The following is a 22,041-nucleotide window of genomic DNA, read 5'->3' on the forward strand; positions in this document are numbered from 1 at the left end:
CACCGGTAAGTGGGACAAGCAAGTACACTGGACACAACACCGGCAGGTGGGACAAGCAGGTACACTGGACACAACACCGGTAAGTAGGACAGCAGGTGCAGTGGACACAACACTGGTAAGTGGGACAGCAGGTACACTGGGCACAACATTGGTAAGTGGGACAGCAGGTGCAGTGGACACAACATTGGTAAGTGGGACAGCAGGTGCAGTGGACACTGGTGCTGGTGGTAAAAGGCAGATTGATAGTAAAGTTCTGCTGAGGCTGGACCATTAAAACCACGTAAATATTGTCACAAAAGTGAAAATTAACCAACTTTGGTTTAATTGGTGTGGAGTGGGGAAAAATTATTTCTTGTTAAGACCTGGTGAGTTTTGATTGCAAACAAGATACATATTAACATTTTGTGAGAAACATACAAAGCTCATCGACCCCTCTTTTTGGTTTGTTTTGAATGCAAAGCACAGCCACATGCAAGCCGACCTGTCCACCATCGTAGAGTACGTCTTCCTCCGTCGAGAACGCAATTCCTTTTTGAGCCATTGTTGATAACGCTGTTTGGCGCTCTCCAGGACTTGTGAGGACACCCGATGGCATTGCTTCACGATGTTCCTTAACGCAGTCACCTGCTCCATCTCACCTCGAGAACGGTGTCGAGATCTCACCTTCCTTAACCTGGAATGACATACGTTTGCTAGAAATGGAAGAAATGCATCATTACACAAATCATCTACCATATAAAACAGTCAGTTTCTGTTTGTACAGATGTCTGTCCCCCTTCATAAGGGTAGGTTTTAAAGGCCAATCTTTCAACAGGAATGTGCGGACAAAATTGAGGACAAAAAACAAACTCGAGAAACATTTTCCATAAAAAAGTAATTATGTCTCCTATTGGAATTGTAGACGGTGGCTTGCAAGCCGAGCCTCAAGGGCAGTGTACATGTTTTTTTTTTGTTTTTTTTAATAACAATAAATACAAAGCAAAATACAAGAATAAATTTGTCCTTGTCACACACGCAACCTGTCCACCAAATGTCCGAATACGTCGACAACTTTTTGAGATATCCAGCTAACAGACAGATGAAAACAAAAACTCTGTCTACCTTTGGTCAAATAAGATCAATGACTGATTAACATTGGAGGTGCTTTTTTGTTTCATTCTCATTGTCCGTCACTTAGTACAAGGCCATATTATTGCATGAACGAACGTACATGCCTAAGTGCAGGCAGGACAAGCACATGTGGGAGCAATGGAGACGGTCCATCTCTCTGTCTGCTTCCTCGTTCCATTTGGGAATTTGCATCGCAATGCATTTGCTTACAGTTGCCCTGTGATTTGCACAAACATCGCTCTCCTCGTGAGAATGAAGAACCATCAGCTTGAGCCTGCCCTGCACCATCTCTTCACTTCCTCTAGAAAATGACAGAAAATACTTATGCAAGGATCAAGGCAATTCATTCATATTTTATATATATATATATATATATATATGACACCTAAGAGGCTTTTGGGAAAAAGAACAACTGGGGAAAAGGGTCAACAGAAATAAATTCGTGGGAAAGGGGTTCTGGTTAGGGATTCATTTGTTACCAGATTCCTTTGAATGTCTGTTTTGATAAACTATCTCAAAGCTGAATATCTTCTACGATAACAGCATCCATCTAGAACGGCACTCGGTAGAGTGCATACCTCTGCCAGGCTGAACAGTTTATGTTTTGTATCCCACCGATAGGCCGGATCTGCATTCGGACCTGAACCAAAATCTAATCGCCTGGTTCCCGTCACCAAACCAACTCATCCGCTTAGTTTTGTCAAAATCCGACCACAACTTTTTGAGATATCCTGCTATATATTGTTTTTGGCCCTATCTCTCAATGGTGGAGAATTACTTGAAAAATTCTAAATTCTCATATCCGGATCCGGATTTGAATCTTCAGCAAAATTTAATCAATTCGTTCTTCTCACGCACTCAACCTGTGCTCCAAGCTTCATCGGTATCCGTTCATAACTTTTTGAGATATCCTGTTCACAGACAAACAGACAGGGTTGAAAACATAACCTCTGCCCACCTTCGATGGCGGAAGTAATTATCATCATCTTTCAGACCCCAAAATGTGATAAAGTAGAGTTCTGTTGTCAAAAATATATCATAAGGTTTATTAAAACGAATGTCACTTTTAGCAAATGTATTTCAATTCAATATCACAAATATCACAATATCACAATTTGTCCCTGGTGTTGGGCTAGCGGCTAGGGTGCCGGCTTAGGATCCTAGGATCCTGGGTTCGAATCCCGGTCGATCGCTGAATTAACGCCAGGGGGGTTGACTCAGCCTGTCATCCTTCCGAGGTCGCCTAATTGAGTACCAGTTCACTGTAATTCCCTGCTTGTCGTAAAAGGCGACAAAAAGGGTTGGCGGCAGGAAGGGCATCCGGCCGTAAAACATTGCTTCAAAAATGGGACCCGAAAAACAACAACCACGGTCCCCGAAAAAGGCCAACCCCTGCTTGCGGGGAAAAATGGCCTCTAAAGGTAGTTTTTTAAATTGTTTTTTTTATCACAAATGGTGAAATTTAAATATATATTTAAATAAAAGTGTTGACATTGCATGGAAAACATTTAACGATTACAGCGAAGAGAAAACCACAATCCACAGGCCAAACCATATGAGGCGAAAAAGCTTTTTTGAGGAAGTAATGGCACACACACATGCATGCACACACACACACACACACACACACACACACACACACATACACACACACACACACACACACACACACACACACACACACCATAATTGAGATAACTGTCATGTTTGTGAGATAATCATTTGATATAATGGCAATGGTGCAGTATTTGTGTTGCACCTGGTTTTGCACTCAGCAGGTGTTCCATCCGGAACCGGAATGCTCCTCCATTCATCGAGCGAGTTTGTGCACTCAGTTATCTGCGAAGGGGTTTGCGCATTCTGTTATCCGTGAGCGGCATCGGACATTCCAACGTCGCTGCTGTTCCCATGGGAGGAATGTCAAGGAATTTCTTCTTACTTCCCTTTCTACCCCCGAACAGGAACTCAACTTCATACGATCACGTTCAATACAGCACATAAAGCAGTAAGAGATTCATTCCCAAGTACAATTTAAAGCTCAGCGATAGCTCTGATTGGTCAACTTATCCGCAGTAACAGTTATTGCTTTAAATGACAAATGAGGAACGCACAATATATGAGTATTTCAATGTATAGGAGGCCACAGTGCGCATTTAACCATCGGTGGCAGCTCCTGTTTCACGTGTCCAATCAGAATTGCGTTTTACCCGGGACTTTACCTGCCTCTTCAGCCTTCCGATTGGATGAAACAGCGACTGATAATGATTTGCTTGTATAATCATGTCGCACATGCTTTCTTGTATCTGCGTAAACACAAACACTTTGCTTAAACCGGCATTTCCGCACATGACTACATCAGGGGGGGAAATAGTGTCAACACAGATAGTAACACCACAATGTTGTTGGGTCCAGCACTGTCCAGCTAAGAGTTACACCGTTACCTTTTCACACGGAATTTTCACGGTAAACTGGTGCATGAGGAGTACAACCACAGCCAGCACTTGCTGAGCTATCTCCATTGGGATTTTCTCCAGATCCACCTCACCATGGCTCACATGATCACGGAGCCTTGGACCCTCCTGGTACGTCAGCAGATCCAGCAGAATGTCCTGTCCATAGTGTGAAATGTGTCCCTGTTCTACAAACGTTGATCAGACAAAGCAAACCTTGTAGTTAGTGTTGTATGGATTATTTGCAGCTTTGATGTTTCTGGTGTGGCCTGAGGACATTTACAGGTCTCCAAGAGGACTTTGTCCCAGGGGTCAAACACACCAATTTGCCAAAATAATTAAATGCACTTTTACCCCGCACACGCGAAGCATGAAGCTGGGTTAAGCAATATGTTAACTACTGTCTGTCGACAAACGTGGGTTTATGATTGCAGATTTAAAAAAATTAAAAAGGACTTTTAAAATCTTCATTTTATTAATCTCCCTGGCGGGAGTAATGCATTTGATCGTGTCCGTCCGTGTGTGTGTGTGTGTTCGTGTGTTTGTGAACAAGATATCTGGAAAAGTTCTGAACGGATTTGGATGAAAGTTGGTGGGATGATTGCCCTTGGGATAAGGAAGAATTGATTAGTTTTTGGTGATGCTCAGGATATTATTCCGGATCCAGGAATTTTTTTGGGAATACCTTTTTCTGTTTTACTGCATTAAAGCTTTTATTCTTATTCTTAAAAAATGTTTTTCTCCTCTAATTCTGAGATATATCAAAATAAATTCTCTGACAGTTAGGGCTTACTTTCTTTTTCATTTATTGTTTTGGGGAGAGGGGATGTTAAACAAAACGTATTATTCCAACTTGACCCACGGCGGGAGTATGCGCTCTACTGAGTGGCGTTCTAGTTTAAATTGAATTATAAACGTTAACATTGTGTGGGGTAACGTGTTCTATGAACTCTCTAGTTATTTTAGAGATAGCGTTGTTTGTGAAATATGTGTGTGTGATGCAGGTGTGAGCTTGGCTGTGCAGAGTGTACCAATGTAGTAACAGGTAGTTACCACCACCACCAATGGTGGACGGGCGTTATGTTTTCACCCTTGTTTGTCTCTTTGTCTGTTTGTGAACAGGACATCTCAAAAAGTTATGGACAGACTCAGACGAAACTTGGTGGACAGGTTGGGAATGTGACAAAGATGAAATGATTAGATTTTGGTGAAGATCTGGATACTAGAATTTTAAAAAATGTTTTAAGTGGCTTCATAATCGAGAGTTAAGGCCAAAACAAATATGACAAAACTTGATGGACGAGTTGGTTCGATTACAAGAACAATCTAATTAGATTTTGGTTCAGGTCCGAATCCAGATCCGGCCCATCAATGGCATACAAGACGTAAACTTCAACCTGGCGGAGGTATGCGCTCCACCAAGTGCCAATGTAGTTTTAAGTGTGGTACTGAGTTATATTGGGTGTGCGTATGTTGTGTGTGTGTGTGTGTGTGTGTGTGTGTGTGTGTGTGTGTGTGTGTGTGTCATCCCAAGAAGCGATAACACATGAAGGACATTGGTAAACTGAGGACATTACCATCATTGGTTCGCCAAGCTCATCTGCGAGCAGATTTGTCGAATTGTTCACTTTCTCTGCAAGAATCTGTACAAACAAATACATATATACTGAAGCTGAAACACAAATATATATACATGAAGCTGAAACACAAATATATATACACTGAAGCTGTAACATATACTGTATATATATATATTGTTACGGATCTCGGGGGTCGGCGCTCCCCTTATCAAGTGGGGGTTAATCCCCTTGTCTTTTTAGCTGGCCATCCCAAGTCCTGGAAGTTATAACGTCTTTCCCGGTGCGGCGTTAGATAGGGTTTGTTAGGCCTAGGGGTTCACTACTACCTAAGTACCAACGCCGGCTGGAAACGAGGGAATAACTCCCGCTCGAACCACAGATACGATGGAAAATGCCGAGCGGATAGCAATCCGAGCTATTAACAAAGAGACTAAACCCGATTCTGAGCGGTTCCAATCGTGCCACGTTTACCCAATGATAGAAAGGACAGATGCGATCGGACAAGAGGAAACCAGAGTATAGGAAGAACAAAGATGGGTTTATTACAAATGTACAGAAAGAGGAGGAAACAAAAGGATGTACAAGAGGAAGAGGAAGAAGCAGCACACAGGGCAGTCTTATTGCAGTCTTACTTAATACTCCAGGACAAACATACACACTCACACGGGGATTGTAGCTGGTAGGGTGGAAGGTCCAGGTAGAGGTTCCGGCTCCAGTCTGCTCCAGTCCAGCGGGCGAAACCCGGCAGGCAGCTCCGCGCGTAGTTGGACGCGAGTGGACCTTATATATAGCGGGGGGAAGGCTGGTGTCCCGCAGCGTACGTAGTAAGTGCACGCTAGTGCCAAACGCACCCTCTCCAAGGTTCTCTTAACAAGCGCGCCCTTCTTCCAATTATTCTTTCAATGCGAGCGCTGCCGTATAAGTCTTTCGCAATGCGAGCGCTGCCGTATCTCTCCTTCGCAAATGTGCGCTCCTGGATCAGTCTTCTCGGTAAAGCACGTGCCTTCAACTCCGCGTAAGTCCTCTCGCCTGAGCGCCGCCAAATCAGTCCTTTTTACCGCCAACCTTCCACTCGAGTGCTCCGCGAGAGTCCCTTTCATGAGCGCCGCTGAATAAGTCCTGTGAAAGGGCTTTGCGTTTGCGCTTATATCATGCGCCACGCGATCACTCCGTGCTCCACAAAGCCACGCCTCCCAGCGATGTTACCTCAGCCCTGGTTGGCTGGTGAGGGCTTACCGGCCATGCCTTTGACAGCTGGTTGACAGGCCACACCTTCTTCTTGGCGTTCCGCCCCCTTTTTCCTCGGGCCTAACCGCATGGCTTATGGCGTCGTTTGAGCGAGCTATGAGGCACCGACTGCAGGGGCGCGTAATGGCGTCGCTTGGAGAGTGAGGTCGCAAAATGGACGGAATTGGGACCTACTCTTATTTAATTGATGCAACACAGATTCAACTTTTGGAAACACGGCCTTATCTAAAACACATACTAATGAAATAACTGAAGTCCTATGGTGGCCTACGTGTTGCTTGTGGACTAACTAGAGGTGCAACATTTAACCTTTTAATAATGGGATATTTACAAGAGTGTGGGTTCTAAAACCGCAACAATATATATTGTTACGGGCTCCTCCCCGACCCCCTGGTCACTGTGCACCTCCGAGCCCCGAGAGGAGCCACGGCAGAAAAATATGTTATTCTGTGTCAGAAATCAATAGGGAAACCACACCAATGGTTATCAACAAACAAATATTATATTTAAAATCACACAAGAATAACGGTACAATAATAATAGCAATCAAAAGTACAATCAACACATCTTATGATGGTACCATCAGCTAGGATAAGATCACTCAACACATCACTGCTCCAAGTGAGTGAAAAAATAACATTCCCCAATGTCTCTACGGCTCAAAGGTGATCCCCTCCAGCGAGCGTCAGAGCGATATCGAATCGAAACCCGAACCCCGTTGAGATGACGGGCCCAGTCACTCCGCCAAAACAGCACAGAGCCGTAGGCGGCCGAAGCGGCGCAAAGAGTCACGTGGTCCAAAACCGCATAAGGCAAACTCACGGAGGAATGGGAAATCCAAAGGCGCCCTCCAGGTATGAACGTTCACGGTTCACCGTCGGCGAATCGCAAATTAATCTTCAAACTCCACGTTGCACACACACATCCCAGATAGACGTCGGAATGGTGAAAAAAGCTGACGCTGAAGGAGCTGTGCTCCAACGCGAGTCGAAAGAATTGATGCGACCAAAGACGGAATTGGTCCGAGTTGCTTTATTGAAACAAAACAGCTCAGGTATTCTGAAAAGCCCGTTTATCGGGCAGCAATATATATACACATTTATGCCGGGGCGTTTGCCCGGGAAAACCGAGACCGGGCATGCCCGGGTGTCAAGGGCGAGTCCGGGAAAGGCGAGTCTGGACATGCCCGGGCGTCCTGGACGCGGCCTGGCAAGTCGAGGCTGGGCGTGCCCGAGCGCTCTGGGCGAGCCCTGGAAAGGCGAGAGCGGGCATGCCCGGACGCTCTGGGCGAGCCCTGGAAAGGCGAGTCTGGACATGCCCGGGCGTCCTGGACGCGGCCTGGCAAGTCGAGGCTGGGCGTGCCCGGGCGCTCTGGGCGAGCCCTGGAAAGGCGAGAGCGGGCATGCCCGGGAAAGACGAGACCGGGCGTGCCCGGGAGGTTCGGGCGTGCCCGGGAACAGCGAGTCCGGGCATGCCCAGGAGAGGCGCGTCTGGGCCCGTCCGGACGAGCCCGGCATGGCGATCGCGCCCTGGCCGCGTCCTGGCAGGTGCAAGGCGATTGTGTACATTCAGCGGGAACCGCTACAACGCAAAGCAAAGACCTTTTGCGATGAGCAAAGCAACAACAACAACAACATGCAATCATGCATTTTAAGGCCATGTTCCCTGCTAGAGCGGGGGTTAGCCTTGCGGTCCCCATGACAATCTTCTCCATTTTGCCCTATTTTCTGCATCTCTCCTTGTTAACCCCCTTGCCCGCATTTCTTCTTCCACCATCTTTAGCCAAGTCTTTCTCGGTCTTCCCCGTCCTCTACTTCCTTCTACATTAACTTCCATCACTCTTCTCAACCAGTCACTTTCATCCTTCCTCAATACATGACCAAACCATCTCAACCTGTTCCTCTTCACAGCATCAATCACAGGCAATATTCCCATCATCTTTCGCAATTCATCATTTGTCTTCCTCTCTCTCAACGATACTCCGCACATCCATCGAACCATTCGCATTTCCACCCTTTCCAGCCTTCGTTGCTGCTCTACGTTCATTACCCATGTCTCGCTCCCATAAATCATAACACTTCTCACACATGCAGCATACACCTTTCCCTTCAGCTTCAGCGACACTCTCCTCATCAGCACGCCACTCAGTTCCCGAAACTTCTTCCATGCACATCTCACTCGAGCAACCGTTGCCGAGTCTGATCCACCTTCTCCATTCAGCATGTCTCCGAGGTAGCAAAATGTTTTCACACCTTCCAGCTTCACGCCGTCTCCAAGATCCAACTCAACATTTCCTCCATCTGCAGCTACCTCTGTGCACACCTTACATTTGAATGTAGCTGCCACACTGGTTAATGACCCTCTCAGACCACTACATTTTTGATGAACCCACTCAGCACACATTGTACATTGAATGGAGTTCACTCCGACACCCTTCCTGCACACAGCACACGGCCACTTCCCAGTTCTTTCCACCTCACCACATGCTTTACCACTTGCCATCACCTTTGTCTTTCCGATATTCACCTTCAGACCTTTTGTCTCCATACATTCCTTCCACTTGTTCATCTTTTCCTTCAGTCCATCCATACTTTCCGCAATCAACACCAGATCATCTGCATACAACAACTCCCACGGTAAACCCTCCTTTACGGTCTGAGCCAGCACCTCCATCACAGCTACAAATAGTAGTGGACTTAGTACCGACCCCTGATGCACTCCCACCTTCACCTCAAACTCACCACTGTTCCCGTCCTTCGTCCTTACAGCTGTGCGTGCTCTTTTGTACATTGCCATCACTACTCTGATCAACCATTCCTCCACTCCTAACTTCCTCAATGCCCATGTCAATACTTTGCGTGGAACCCTATCGAATGCTTTCTCCAGATCAACAAACCCAAAAAACAACTTCTTCCTCTTATCCATGTACTTCTCCTGCAACTGCCTCACAATGAAAAGCGCATCTGTCGTTCCTCTTCCTGGCATAAATCCAAACTGCATTTCGTCGATCTTCACTTTCTTCCTTATCCTCCTCTCCAACACCCTTTCCAATACCTTCATTCCATGCTCCAATAACTTTATCGCTCGGTACGAGCCACACTCCAGAGGGTCACCTTTCCCCTTGTTTCGAGGGACGAGGGTATCAGTTCCCAATCCACTGGAATGCGGCCTTCTTTCACCACCAGATTACAGATCTCTGTCATTCTCTTCACACGCCAACTTCCTGCTGCCTTCAACATATCTCCCACAACTCCCGTCGGCCATCCCGCTTTTCCACTCTTCATTGCTTTTATCGCTTCCTCAACTTCCTTCTCAGTTATCTTCTCTGCCGGTCCTAAAACTGGGTTACTCTCTATGTTGCCATCCCATTCATTCTCTGTATTCAACAGCATTTCCATATATCTTTTCCATCTTCCTTTAATTCCATCTGGGTCGACAACGATTTGTCCCACTTCATCCTTCAAGCAACTCACCCCCATCACATCACACCTCTCTTTCGCTATCTGCTTTGCAATCCTGAATACTGCTTTCTGACCCTCTTCCGAATCCAAGCGTTCTCCGAACATTTTCCTACATGCCTCCTGCGCCTTTGCTACCTCTTTCTTTGCAGCCTTCCTGGCTGCCTTATAACTTTCATGCTCTGCTGTTTCTGCTCCCGTACCCTTCGCCTTCTGCCACTCTTTGAACTTCTTTCTCTTCTCGTCAATCCTCTTTCCAACCTCAACATCCCACCACCATGTTTCCGAGTGCCTCGGTGGTCCTTTTGTCCATCCACATACCTCACCAACGGCTCCCAACAGACTAGCTTTCATTGACATCCAACCACTTTCAAGCTCAACCACATCATCCTCTACCCTACTCAGCCTCTCTTTTAATGCCTCCCTTACTGTCACCTCTTTCAACCTCCACACCTTCATTCTCGGTTGGTACTTCACCCGCCGAGCTCTCCTCGCACCTTTCACCCTTATGTCGCAGACAACCAAGTGGTGCTGTGAAACAGCCTCCTCCCCCGGGATCACCTTTGTGTCCCGGAGGTGCCCCCTATCTCGCCGACGCACCATCAGGTAGTCAACGGTTGTCGTCGACCCACCTGACGTGTATGTAACAAGCTTATTGTCCTCTTTGTGGAACTGAGTATTACAAATCAACAAATCAGCTCCATTAGCAAACTCCAAAATCCTTTCACCTTCTCCATTTCTCACACCATATCCGTAACCCCCATGAACTCCCTCAAAACCATCCATACTCCTTCCCACATGTCCATTCAGGTCTCCTCCCACCACAACAACTTCCTCATCTTTCACGTTTTCCATCAGCTTCTCTATCGCACACCAGAACTTGTCCTTCTCTTTATCGCTTCGACCAACCTGCGGAGCATATCCTGAGATGACGTTCACCAAGAGCTTTCCAATCATCATTTTCACCATCATCAACCTATCACTCACTCTAGTCACACTCACCACACTGTCTACAAACTCCTCAGAAAACAGGACACCAACACCATTCACGCCCTCCGGGCACCCTTGCCACACAAACTTGTATTTCTGTCCCTGCCTACCCTTCACCATTCTCACACCACTTCCCTTCCATCTCGTCTCTTGCACACAACATATGTCCACTCTTCTTCTGACCAATACTTCCACCACTTCTCCTGATCTCCCTGTCATTGTCCCCACATTCCATGTCCCAAACCTCAGAAACCGATCTCCACTTCGGGCTGCACCCTGCCCATATGTACTTGTGATGGTCATGGTTCTCTTTTTGAGGCAATGTTTTTATGGCCGGATGCCCTTCCTGACGCCAACCCTCTTAGTCGTCTCTTACGACACGCAGGGATACGGTGTACCTATTCTGACCAGGGTACACACTGGGAAACGTTTAAAACATGTAAATTCTGGGGGGGGGGGGGGGGGGCGTCAGCATCACGGCTGCGGTTTAAACATATTCCAACAATTTCCAAACAGAACGATGAAAAAACAATCCGGGAAAAGTCTCCAAGCGAGAACGTGGATTTGAGAAAGAAGGTGCAGAGGCGGAAGAAAACGAGATACAGGGGGTGGGGCACAAGCCGAGACGAGGAGGAGAGCGAACAAGCACGTGTCCGGGAGGAGAGAAAGAATCAATATAGAATTATTTGTCTAGGGAGGTGAGGTGAGGGGGAGAAAACAAAATAAAAGAAACAAGCAATACAGCGAAGGAAATAACCCAAACCGACAAAACACCGACAGGGGGAAGGAAGCCCCAAGTCACCAGGCCGCGCACGAGGTACGACTCAGAAAACGATTAACTACACACAAGTTTGCACGAACCACAAACCAACACCAACTAGAAACACACAATAACACGTACACAGCAAAATAACCAGTGGAAATTTGACAAAGACAAGAATGAGAAAACACTCAAACTTCGATGCCGTGGAGAGCTCGAAGCACGCCTCACTCGCCCGAGGAACCGGAAGTGTCAGTCCGATGAGCAAAGCGCGAGTGTCAAATGGCCGACGGCTCGTACTTGAGTCGCACCGACCCAGCGATGATTCTTTAGAATCGCAACGCCAAACCTGACCACACAGGTTTATCAATCCCAGCGATAACACCTATCGCAGGAATTCCTTTCAAGGAAACTTAAAGTTCACTCGTGACTTTCGTTCGACAACGCTCGCTCCGGAGCTTGAAGCGACCAGCTTCTTGTCCGACCTTTTGCCCCGCCTTCCTTTCTCTCTCCTCTTCTTCTTCGTCTTCCGGTTCCCGATCCGGTTTCCTGTTTCATTTAACATTAACCGTTTTACCTTTTGACAATAATAATGGCTATTTCCCTCAAACAATCATAATAATAATACATAGAACCAGAAATGTTTCAAGTGGATGAAAACCACAACACCGGAAGTGACAAATCCGTAACACTTCCCCCCCTCAAGAAAGAAAGCTTGAACATAGTGAAAACTCTCCCTTGAACATAGTTTTGTCGGCAAAACTCTCCCAATAAACAAAAGTAAACTCACACCCAAATCATCAATTCCCAAAAATAAAGCAGCAAAACTTCAAACAACCTACAGAGATTTCCAAAGTTAATTCACTCTGGACAAAGCATCAGCAACGACATTGTCCCTGCCCTTTACATGCTCAATTTCCCAGTTGAACTCCTGCAAAGCCAAACTCCATCTCATCAACCGTTGATTTTTATTTTTAGTTTCTTTTGAATGAAGGTTAAGGGGTTGTGATCAAAAATCCAAAGTCAAGCAAATCTATAGCACTTTTTTCGGGAGGCCGAGCTGAGAGCCAGGTTCCATGGTGGTTGGGTGGTGAGGCCTGGAAGTATTCACTACATGGACGCCTTTAGGAACGTGGAGTTCACGGTTAATCCGTGTAGGAAAGTTCACTACATGGACGCCTTTAGGAACGTGGAGTTCATGGCAAATCCGTGTAGGAAAGTTCACAACGTGGACGCCTTTAGGAACGTGGCGTTCACGGTTAATCCGTGTAGGAATCTTGGCTCGGCTGCTCCGCAGCATTCAGTGCTTCAACTCTTCCTAACTTTCATAATAATCACGGTTGGACCGCTTGTCGCTGTAGTCACGTGAATAGCGGTCTCCTCGGCCACTACCCTGATAATCATCCCTTCGGGAGCTGCCATAACTCTGGGAGCCTCCATAGTAATATCGACTGTGGCCACCCCCAAAACTACTACTCCCACTCCGGAAGCCATAGCCACCCCTGAAACTACCTCCACGTTTTCCTCCTCTGTCGCCCCCTCGACGCCTATGGCCTGCCTTCTCTACTGTTATGGTCCGACCATCCAAATCCTTGCCATTCAAATCCTTTTCTGCATCTTTGGCGTCCTTTGTGTTTTCAAATGTGACAAAGCCAAATCCTCTTGACTTTTGCGTCTCCCTGTATTTTATCAGCAGCACTTCCAAGAGGGGTCCATATTTGCCGAAGACAGAATCCAGAACATCTTCCCTTGTGTTGAAGTTCAGTCCACCTACAAAGAGCTTGCCAACATTGCTTCCATCCCTGACTTGTGTGTGGTGACACTTAGTTTCAGGGTACTTCCTCTTCTCTTCAGGGCACTGCCTACCCATAGCACGAGTCGCGGTACAGGATGGAAAGATACCCGGAATCTCCTGCTCTACCTGTGCGGTGTTATTTTCCATACTAGGCTTTTCAACAAACATCGGGTTACCAGAAACTTGACCACCGGCCAAATCAGTCCCGATAACAAAAGATACTCCCTCTTCAGGAAGAGTGGCTTGTGTGGTGAAAATGTACCAAAGTTGAACCCAGGTGTGACGCTCACTTAAACCGCTGGGCGGTGTCTATAAGACCTCGGACGTCCGCGACTCGAGGCCACTCCTGTGACTTTATACAATGACATGTAGAATTGAATGGTACGTACCCACTTATACTCTAGGCTTGCTTGCATTGACTGATATATCCAATCTTTCTCATATGATGCCTTGATCCTGACATATATATTGCATGGTGTATTTTACAGGATGATGTAAAGATATTATTGAGATTAAACCTATCTATGGGACGAGTTGTGGATTTGGTTGATTTTCACAACACTTAATCTCAATAATATCTTCGGAAATGGCGGGACACGAGTCTGGCGATGGCCGGATGAACGCAGATCTCAGACGAGCGTTACCCGACATTCTCCGCGCTCCTGCGAGGCCCAACTCGGAGAAGAATGACCGGCGGAGGACCCGTCGAGCTAGCTCCAGCAATGGAGCTCCGACTACTCTCGCTGCCGGCCTGCCTCGAAAGATGGGACTTCGCAAGCCTTTCGCGGGACCGCGTCGTCAAAGCGCGACCTGCTCTCCTGAGACCCGAACGCCAGAGCAGGCGTGACGGACTCCGGCAAGATGCCTGGAGAACGATGCTACTGGGCAACGTCCTGCGGCCGAAACCCCGTCGGAACGACGGACCCGCTTGGAGCTGCCGGCCTACCCGTCCGATCGCAGCTCGGAAGCGCTAACGGCTCCGTCCGAGGGATTCATCCTAGATATGCGTGCCTCGGCCCGAGATGAGATTCCCACGCGAGTGATCACGTCTCCCATGTCGGCCATGCCTCCACACGGCCAGCACACTCCGACCACTCACTACTCGGTGGAACCATCACCTCCGCGCGAATCGCGCACTGCTCGTCGGAATCACGCCGACACGACCGGCTCACTCCGACCGCTCGCTACCCGGTGGCCCATCTCCTCCGCGCGGATCGCGCACTGCCGCGCGAATCGCGCACTGCTCGTCGGAATCACGCCGTCACGACCGGCTCACTCCGACCACTCGGTACTCGGTGGCCCATCTCCTCCGCGCGGATCGCGCACTGCTCGTCGGAATCACGCCGTCACGACCGGCTCACTCCGACCACTCGCTACTCGGTGGCCCATCTCCTCCGCGCGAATCGCGCACTGCTCGTCGGAATCACGCCGTCACGATCGGCTCACTCCGACCACTCGATACACGGTGGAACCACCTCCTCCACGCGAATCGTCGTGCACTGCACCCATCGCGTGCTAATACTCTGGGAGGCCCGCGATCCCATCCTGCTTCCGAGCACCTCCTCGCCGCGAAGCCGCACGTTGCTCCCTTTTGCGGGCCCTACTCGGCGAGGCCCACTATATCGGCGAGGTCCACGATTCCGAACGTTGCTCGGAATCACCTCCTACGCGAAGCCACACGTGGCACCCATCGCGGGCCCTCTCTGCGACGCCGGCGATTCCTATCGCTGCTCGTCGGAACCCCTCTTACGCGCGAGTCACGCGCCGCACCGTCGCTGGATGGAATCACTACAATGCACGACGCGCCAGTTGCGCGCGCCGCATCTTCGCTGGATGAACCCCTTTGCATGCGGTTCCTCTCGCGGGCCCTACTCTGTGAGGCCGGCGATTCTGATCGCGGCCGTCGCAATCCCACCTGCATGTGGCTACTCCCCGAGGCCGGCGAACTCCGCTGCCCGGAATCGCCTCAATGGAGGCTCGCTTGGCACCATGCGAGGACTCGTCGCAGCACGGATGAATTTCTAAGGACGTCGAGCGGGACCTTCATAGCCTTTCACGGCACTCGGGTTATGCTTATGATGGTTGATCGTATACATGTGTATTCCATAAGATGATCGTTCTTCTTCGTCCTTTGTATTTACCTGATGTGTTGTTCCCGATCTTCAAACGGCGTATTCGTTAAACACCTGCGACCATTGTACACCGTCTGCTTTCATTCCTTTTCCACACCCCGCGTTTCACCCAATTAATTTAATAAGATAAACTGTTGGATTGAATTAATGTGGTGTTGGTGTAGAGCAGGCTTGACGGACCAAATGGCCTCTTCATCCTTCATGCTTTGACCCGTCAGCAAAACAAACGAGACGCTACATCAGGTCGTGCAGTCTATCGCTGCCCCGCATGCACGCCATCTCGACTCGGCGTGCTCGCCCCTCGACTCGGCGGGCTCACCCGCACTGGAGCAACAGGCCGAGCTCGCCTTTCGGTTTCCCTCGTACGCGGTGCGCCCTAGATATTACTTTCGCCCGTCGGCCGGGTTCGTATTCCGTATACCGATCTCGAGCTCGCTCGAATGCTGCTGCCCAATGGACGCGAGACTTTAGATTCCGGAATTGATGACGTCATCGCCTATATCACGCGTTTGCTTTACAGCGTCATCTATCTATAATTCCAGTAATCTCTGTCTGTACGTTTGTACGTTTGTACGTTTGTACGTTTGTCTGTTTGTCTGTGACCGCTGTTTCTCGACAACTACCGGTCCGATATACTTGAAACTTGCCAGGTATATTGCTGGGGACCCGAGGATGTGCCTTTTCAAGGTTTGAAATTAATCGGACAAGTACTTACCGAGCTATGGCGATTTAGCCGTTCGCCGTTCGCTTTGCCGTTGCGAATGGACCAAACCATTCATGTAAATAGAGGGGGGGGGGGTTCTGTGGTCGTTCGCTTTGGCTTTGCGAATGGACCAAACCATTCATGTAAATAGAGGGGGGGGTTCTGTGGTCGTTCGCTTTGGCTTTGCGAATGGACCAAACCATTCATGTAAATAGAGGGGGGGGGTTCTGTGGTCGTTGCGAATGGACCAAACCATTCACATCGAATCATCGAATCACATCGAATGGACCAAACCGTTCGCTTTGGACCAAACCATTGCATGTAAATAGAGGGGGGGGTTCTGTGGTCGTTGCGAATGGACCAAACCATTCATGTTTTTTTTTTTTTTTTTTTTGGCAAGGAACGGGCACCCACGTACGGGCACGTCCTAGCTTATATATAGTACGGGCATGCCCTAGTTAACGTAATGCTTTACAGCGTAAATTGCTTTACAGCGTCATCGCGTGCTTCCCGCGATCTCATCGGGGATTCATTTACATTTCCCTGTACCTTGGTAAACTACGTACCACATGTCCTTTACGTAAACAACGTAGCGCGGCGCTACCTCAGGGTCGCGCGCCAGCGCCGTCTAGGGAGTTCACGGTGACCTCGTGAAACGGTGACATTGAGCGTCGCGCCCAACTCCCTTGTCACCTGCGCATGTAACGGGGCACCGTACTGTCTGCTCGCCCTTGACTCTGGGCTCGTTGTTATCGGACAGAGCTCTTGGCTCGTACATTTCGAGCCTGCGAGACGCCTCGTCTGATTCCATTTTCCCTCTGCCCCGGACTGACTGTGACTCAGCCTGACCCAGACGGTGAAGGTCGTCTGTCTTCGGTTTGCAGCGCGCTGCTGCAACCTCGGTGGGGGGGGGGGGGGGGGTGGGATCGGGTGCCTTAACAGATGTTTCGTCTACCTCGTTAATCTTACGGTTTGTGGATATGTCCAAGGGATATGACCATGTTGCTACTCTGCAGCGCTTCCTCGAGGTCGCGCTGGTATCACTTATATACGCGCTGGTATACGTGCAACTACTCCCTACGCACGTGCAAATACTACTCCCTACGCACGATGGATTAATTTCTGGGGTACACCGTGACCCATGGCTCTGTCGCTCCGGGTAAGGAGCGTCTGCCACCTTTGTCTGCCACCTTTGCTCGACATGGCCCCTCCCTGTGATCGGGCCCGGGAGGTTATTGTTGCTCGCCCGGGTGCCGTCCGGTATAACGCCTCCCACCTCGCCCCTTGTGGGGGCCCAGGATGGACATTTGGAGTCCATGGATGGTCGATCCGAGCCATTCCATGAGGGTGTTGAATGGATGGATTGGTCGGACAGCCGTGGATGGACAGTCCATCCGGGACGATGGCTGTCTTTGGGTCTCTGTGCCATTGCGTCCGTGGATGGTCGATCCCTCCGCGGTCCGGCTGGATCCGTGCCATGCAATGATGGCGTTGCATGGATGGAGCGGTCGGACATCCGGGGATGGCCAATCCATCCGGGACATCTAGCATGACAATCATCTCGACATCTACATTATCCAGCCGGGACTCTCTCTCGGTCTGCCGATCGTCTCCGATCCTCCGCGCGCGCTGTACAGCTGGCCAGGATGCCATATGCATCCCGGGGGATTCTGCGCGTTTCGGTCGTTTTGTGCGTCGTCGTAATCAGCCGTGCCGGTCGTCCAGGCAGCCTTCAGAGGCCGCTCGTGTCTCGTGCGATCGCTGCCAACGGTAGCTTCGCGTGCCGAAACAAGGGTTTGTAATGCGTATGTACCCTTGGGAGCCAAGGATCTAACGTGGATCGACCATGTACCCATGGGAGCCATGGCAGGTACAGACTTACTGTAATGGACTTACTGTAATGGCCTCCTGTCATGTAATCTTACTTACTGTTACAGCTTACTGTAAAGAGGATTTACACATCTTCCACATCGGCGCATCTGCCTGTAATGAGTTGCATTGCGACGAATGGACATTCGCTCTTCGACAAGGTACACCTCACATGCAAGGTACACCTTATGTAATGAGTTGCATATCGACAAGGTACACCTTGACAGCGAGCACACCCAAGGTACACCTTATCCAGCACATAGGCCTGTGAGACTAGACTATTGTGACCCACAGGCTCATCGTCTACCGGTATCGGGCATGTTTGCTAACCAGGCTATGAGTGCGCCTCGGGAACATCTGCCGTCCCTCCCTTCGCCTGATACACCCCTGCCTGAAGCGGTGAGGGCACTGAGGTGCCCCTCCGACACCTGCCTCCAGCGGCTACTCCGAAGCAGGGGACTCCGGGTTTGGGGACGTCGTACCCGGTAGTTTTCGAACCTGTGCTGGCAGGGTAATTCGCCACACTGACCGCTACGGATGGACCGACTGACCTGTAATAATGATAATGGATTTATTTCATACAGCGCTTTCCAGGAAGCCCTGAAGACGCTTTGACAGAGTGCGAAACATAAAACAATTGCGCAAAGACAAGAATCAATAGGAATATTTCTTTGACACCCCCAATAATGATATAATGACTTCCTCTACCCATTAATGCTGACGCGCGCTTGCTTCCTGCCTCGTGGCAGCATAGTTCTAACGGCGGGGAGAATGTGGTGAAAATGTACCAAAGTTGAACCCAGGTGTGACGCTCACTTAAACCGCTGGGCAGTGTCTATAAGACCTCGGACGTCCGCGACTCGAGGCCACTCCTGCGCGACTTTATACAATGACATGTAGAATTGAATGGTACGTACCCACTTATACTCTAGGCTTGCTTGCATTGACTGATATATCCAATCTTTCTCATATGATGCCTTGATCCTGACATATATATTGCATGGTGTATTTTACAGGATGATGTAAAGATATTATTGAGATTAAACCTATCTATGGGACGAGTTGTGGATTTGGTTGATTTTCACAACAGCTTGTAAACCTACGGTGACTGGTCCTGGCACCAAATCAGACTGCAAATGGATGACATGAAGTGGGGCTTTAACATAGCCACCAACCCCCTGTAAACGAACACTGACACCAGTTGCCGTCTTCTCTGACAATGGCAAAATGCCCTCAAGCATCAAAGATTGATGTGCTCCTGTGTCCCTCAATATCCTAACAGGCCTCTGGTTCGTTAAGTCTTCATCCAGTGACACAAACCCCTCTGAAATAAATGGTTTGTAACCCTCTTGAACAAGGTCGTTCTGTGATTATTTTTATTTTTTTTATTTTTTTGTATACTGAATCGAGGCTCGTGAAAGAGCTAACATTTATTTCACAAACAAATCAACCAGACAAACAAAATATATAAAAAGAGGGAGCGGAAGACAAGATGGGGAGAGAAGGGGAAGCACACAAACACTTGAGAGCACACAACATTTGAGAGCAGGGAGATGTGTGGGAGGGAGAGGGCTTGGGGGCAGGAGGCGTGGGAAGGGGGGGGGGGGGGTGGAAGAAGTATAAAACACAAGGACACCAAGGACTTCCAGGACAGAAGTTGGTATTTCAAAAAAGTGGAATTGGGGTGAAATTAGCAGGGGTAGAAAAGATCAAGGTTTTGGATGGGGGAAGATAAGAGATGGTGGTGCACAGCTGTTTTAAAGACCTGGAGGGTGGAGTGGGATTGAAGAGAGTGAGGGAGTTTGTTCCAGAGGTGGGAGAAAAGAGGAATGAAGGAGTGAAGGTGAGCAGAGAGTCTTGATTTTGGCAGTTTAACCATAAGAGGGTTGCAGGCAGATCTTGTGCGACCTGTAGGAATATTTGCGGGACAGAGCCCAGAGAGAGCTGGGGGGGCAAGGCCAGAGAGGAGTCGGTATAAGACGGAAAGACCACCAACCTGCCTGCGGTGAGTGAGTGAGAGGCCCTTGGAGTTAGCTTCATCGCGGGAGATTGCAATGATTCTGAATGCTTTGGTTTCAACAGCGTGAGGACGAGCTAGGTGTGAGGCAGGAGCACCAGCCCAGAGGGGAGAGCAGTATTCCATTGAGCTGCGGATGAAAGCCTTGTATGTGGTGAGGAGCTCAGGTGTGCCAAGGAAGGACTTCGCACGACGGAGGATGCGCAGTTGGCGACTGGCTTTGGAGGCCAGATTTGAAATGTGGTTTTCCCAGGAAAGATCATGGCAGATAGTGAGACCAAAAAGCTTGAGTGACAGAACTTCTTGGAGAGGATTATTCAGAAACTGGATGGGAGGGTTGTCCAGTCAGTCTTTTCAGAGAGACATTCTTAAGAGTGTGAGATTTGTCAGGATTGAAAGACATGTTCCACTTGTTTGCCCAGTCTGTGATTTTGTCCAGGTCTGCAGAGAGTGAGGAGGCTGCAGACTGCCGATCTGAGGGATGAAGAATGGAGCGACAGAGAGTAGAGTCATCAGCAAAGAGATAGAGAGGATTTTCAAGAGAGTCAGAGAGATCATTGATGAAGAGCAGAAAAAGCACAGGGCCCAGAACACTGCCTTGGGGAACTCCAGCCTGAACAGGTAGAGGAGATGAGAGAAACCCATTCAGGGCCACACGTTGACTACGACTAGAGAGGAAGTCCGCCAGCCATGCGTGGAGATTTCCATGGATACCAAAAGAGGAGGGTTTGGTGAGCAGAGCGGGGTGCCAGACCGTATCGAAGGCACGTGATATGTCAAGGGAGACAGCTCTAATTTCCTGTTTGGCATTGAGGACCTCCATCCATTGTTGAGAAAACAGAAGCAGCATGTCCAGAGTAGAGTGACCAGGTCTGAAACCAAATTGATGATCAGAGATCAAGCCATTGGAGAAGAGGAAAGATTTCAGATCTGAAGCAATGATGGATTCCATGACTTTGCTGATAATTGGGAGAAGGCTGATTGGTCTGTAGTTGCTGGGATCTGTTTTTGCACCTTTTTTGTGCAAAGCGGTGATGTTGGCAGATTTCCAAGCAGATGGCAGATGACCTTGAGCAAAAGAGAGGGTGAAGAGAACAGAGAGAGGGAGTGAAAGAGCGGAAGAACAGGATTTTAGGACCCGTGGGCTGATGCCGTCAGGTCCAGTTGCAGAATCAGAGTCGAGGGTTGACAGAAACTTTTCCACCTTGTCAGGAGGAAAGGACACAGAGTCCAGGAGCAGCTGGGTACGACTGGGTACGGTGGGTACAGAGAGGGATGGGTTTAGCACACAAGATTTAGAGGCAAACACAGAGTTGAGGCATTCAGCTTTTTCACGTGCGGAGTCAGCCGTGTGGCCGTTTGAGGTGAGGGAGGGGATGGAGGGGGAACAAACACCAGAAACAGATTTGACCAGATGCCACCAGGATTTGGAAGAGGGAGACAGATAAGGGAGTTCTGTCCTGAGAACGGAGAGATATTGTTTCCTGGCTCTACTGAGGGTGGACACACACTTGTTTCGGGCTTTGTGAAAGGAAATGAGATTTCCTTCCGTTGGATTTGCTTTCCAGGAGACGAAAGCAAGTTGTTTCTGGACAATAGCCTCACCACAAGATTCCATGTACCATGGACGGGAGGAAGGGTATGACAACTGAAGACGAGATGGGATAAATCTGTGCATGAGAGAGAGCAATTTACTTTGGAAGAATTCCCAGGATGAGTTGATGTCAGAGGCGGTAGAGATGGGAGACCAGTCCAGATGATTGATGGCTGCTTGAAGACCGTGCCAGTTGGCCTGAGTGAAATGCCAGACTCGTCAACGCTGAGGAGGCTCTCTGAGAATGGTCAAAGAGATGTCCACTTTAACAAGCACATGATCAGATGAGCCGATTGGAGCAGAAGAAGAGCAGCAGACATTTTCAGGGAAGTTAG

The 22,041-nt window shown here is 48.9% G+C and overlaps 2 protein-coding genes across 6 annotated transcripts in view; both read right to left on the reverse strand.

The window, feature by feature from the left end:
* TSEN2 (tRNA splicing endonuclease subunit 2) overlaps nucleotides 1-22,041 on the reverse strand; it is an 841,321-nt gene that overhangs the window by 181,171 nt on the left and 638,109 nt on the right. The gene's annotated exons all lie outside the window — the stretch shown is intronic.
* Nucleotides 1-22,041, reverse strand: part of ERMARD (ER membrane associated RNA degradation) — a 143,209-nt gene that overhangs the window by 2,964 nt on the left and 118,204 nt on the right. For all 5 annotated transcript variants that reach the window (XM_078776845.1, XM_078776844.1, XM_078776846.1 and 2 more), the window contains 6 exons: nucleotides 5,138-5,203; nucleotides 3,552-3,719; nucleotides 3,330-3,413; nucleotides 2,870-2,949; nucleotides 1,211-1,411; nucleotides 482-673 (listed from right to left, as the gene is read on the reverse strand). In XM_078776845.1, the coding sequence (XP_078632971.1) occupies nucleotides 482-673; nucleotides 1,211-1,411; nucleotides 2,870-2,949; nucleotides 3,330-3,413; nucleotides 3,552-3,719; nucleotides 5,138-5,203 (791 nt within the window). The remainder of the gene's footprint in view (nucleotides 1-481; nucleotides 674-1,210; nucleotides 1,412-2,869; nucleotides 2,950-3,329; nucleotides 3,414-3,551; nucleotides 3,720-5,137; nucleotides 5,204-22,041) is intronic.

This window comes from Myxine glutinosa, chromosome 4 (genome assembly GCF_964187855.1).
Source record: "Myxine glutinosa chromosome 4, kmMyxGlut1.1, whole genome shotgun sequence".
Lineage (NCBI taxonomy): Eukaryota > Metazoa > Chordata > Myxini > Myxiniformes > Myxinidae > Myxine > Myxine glutinosa.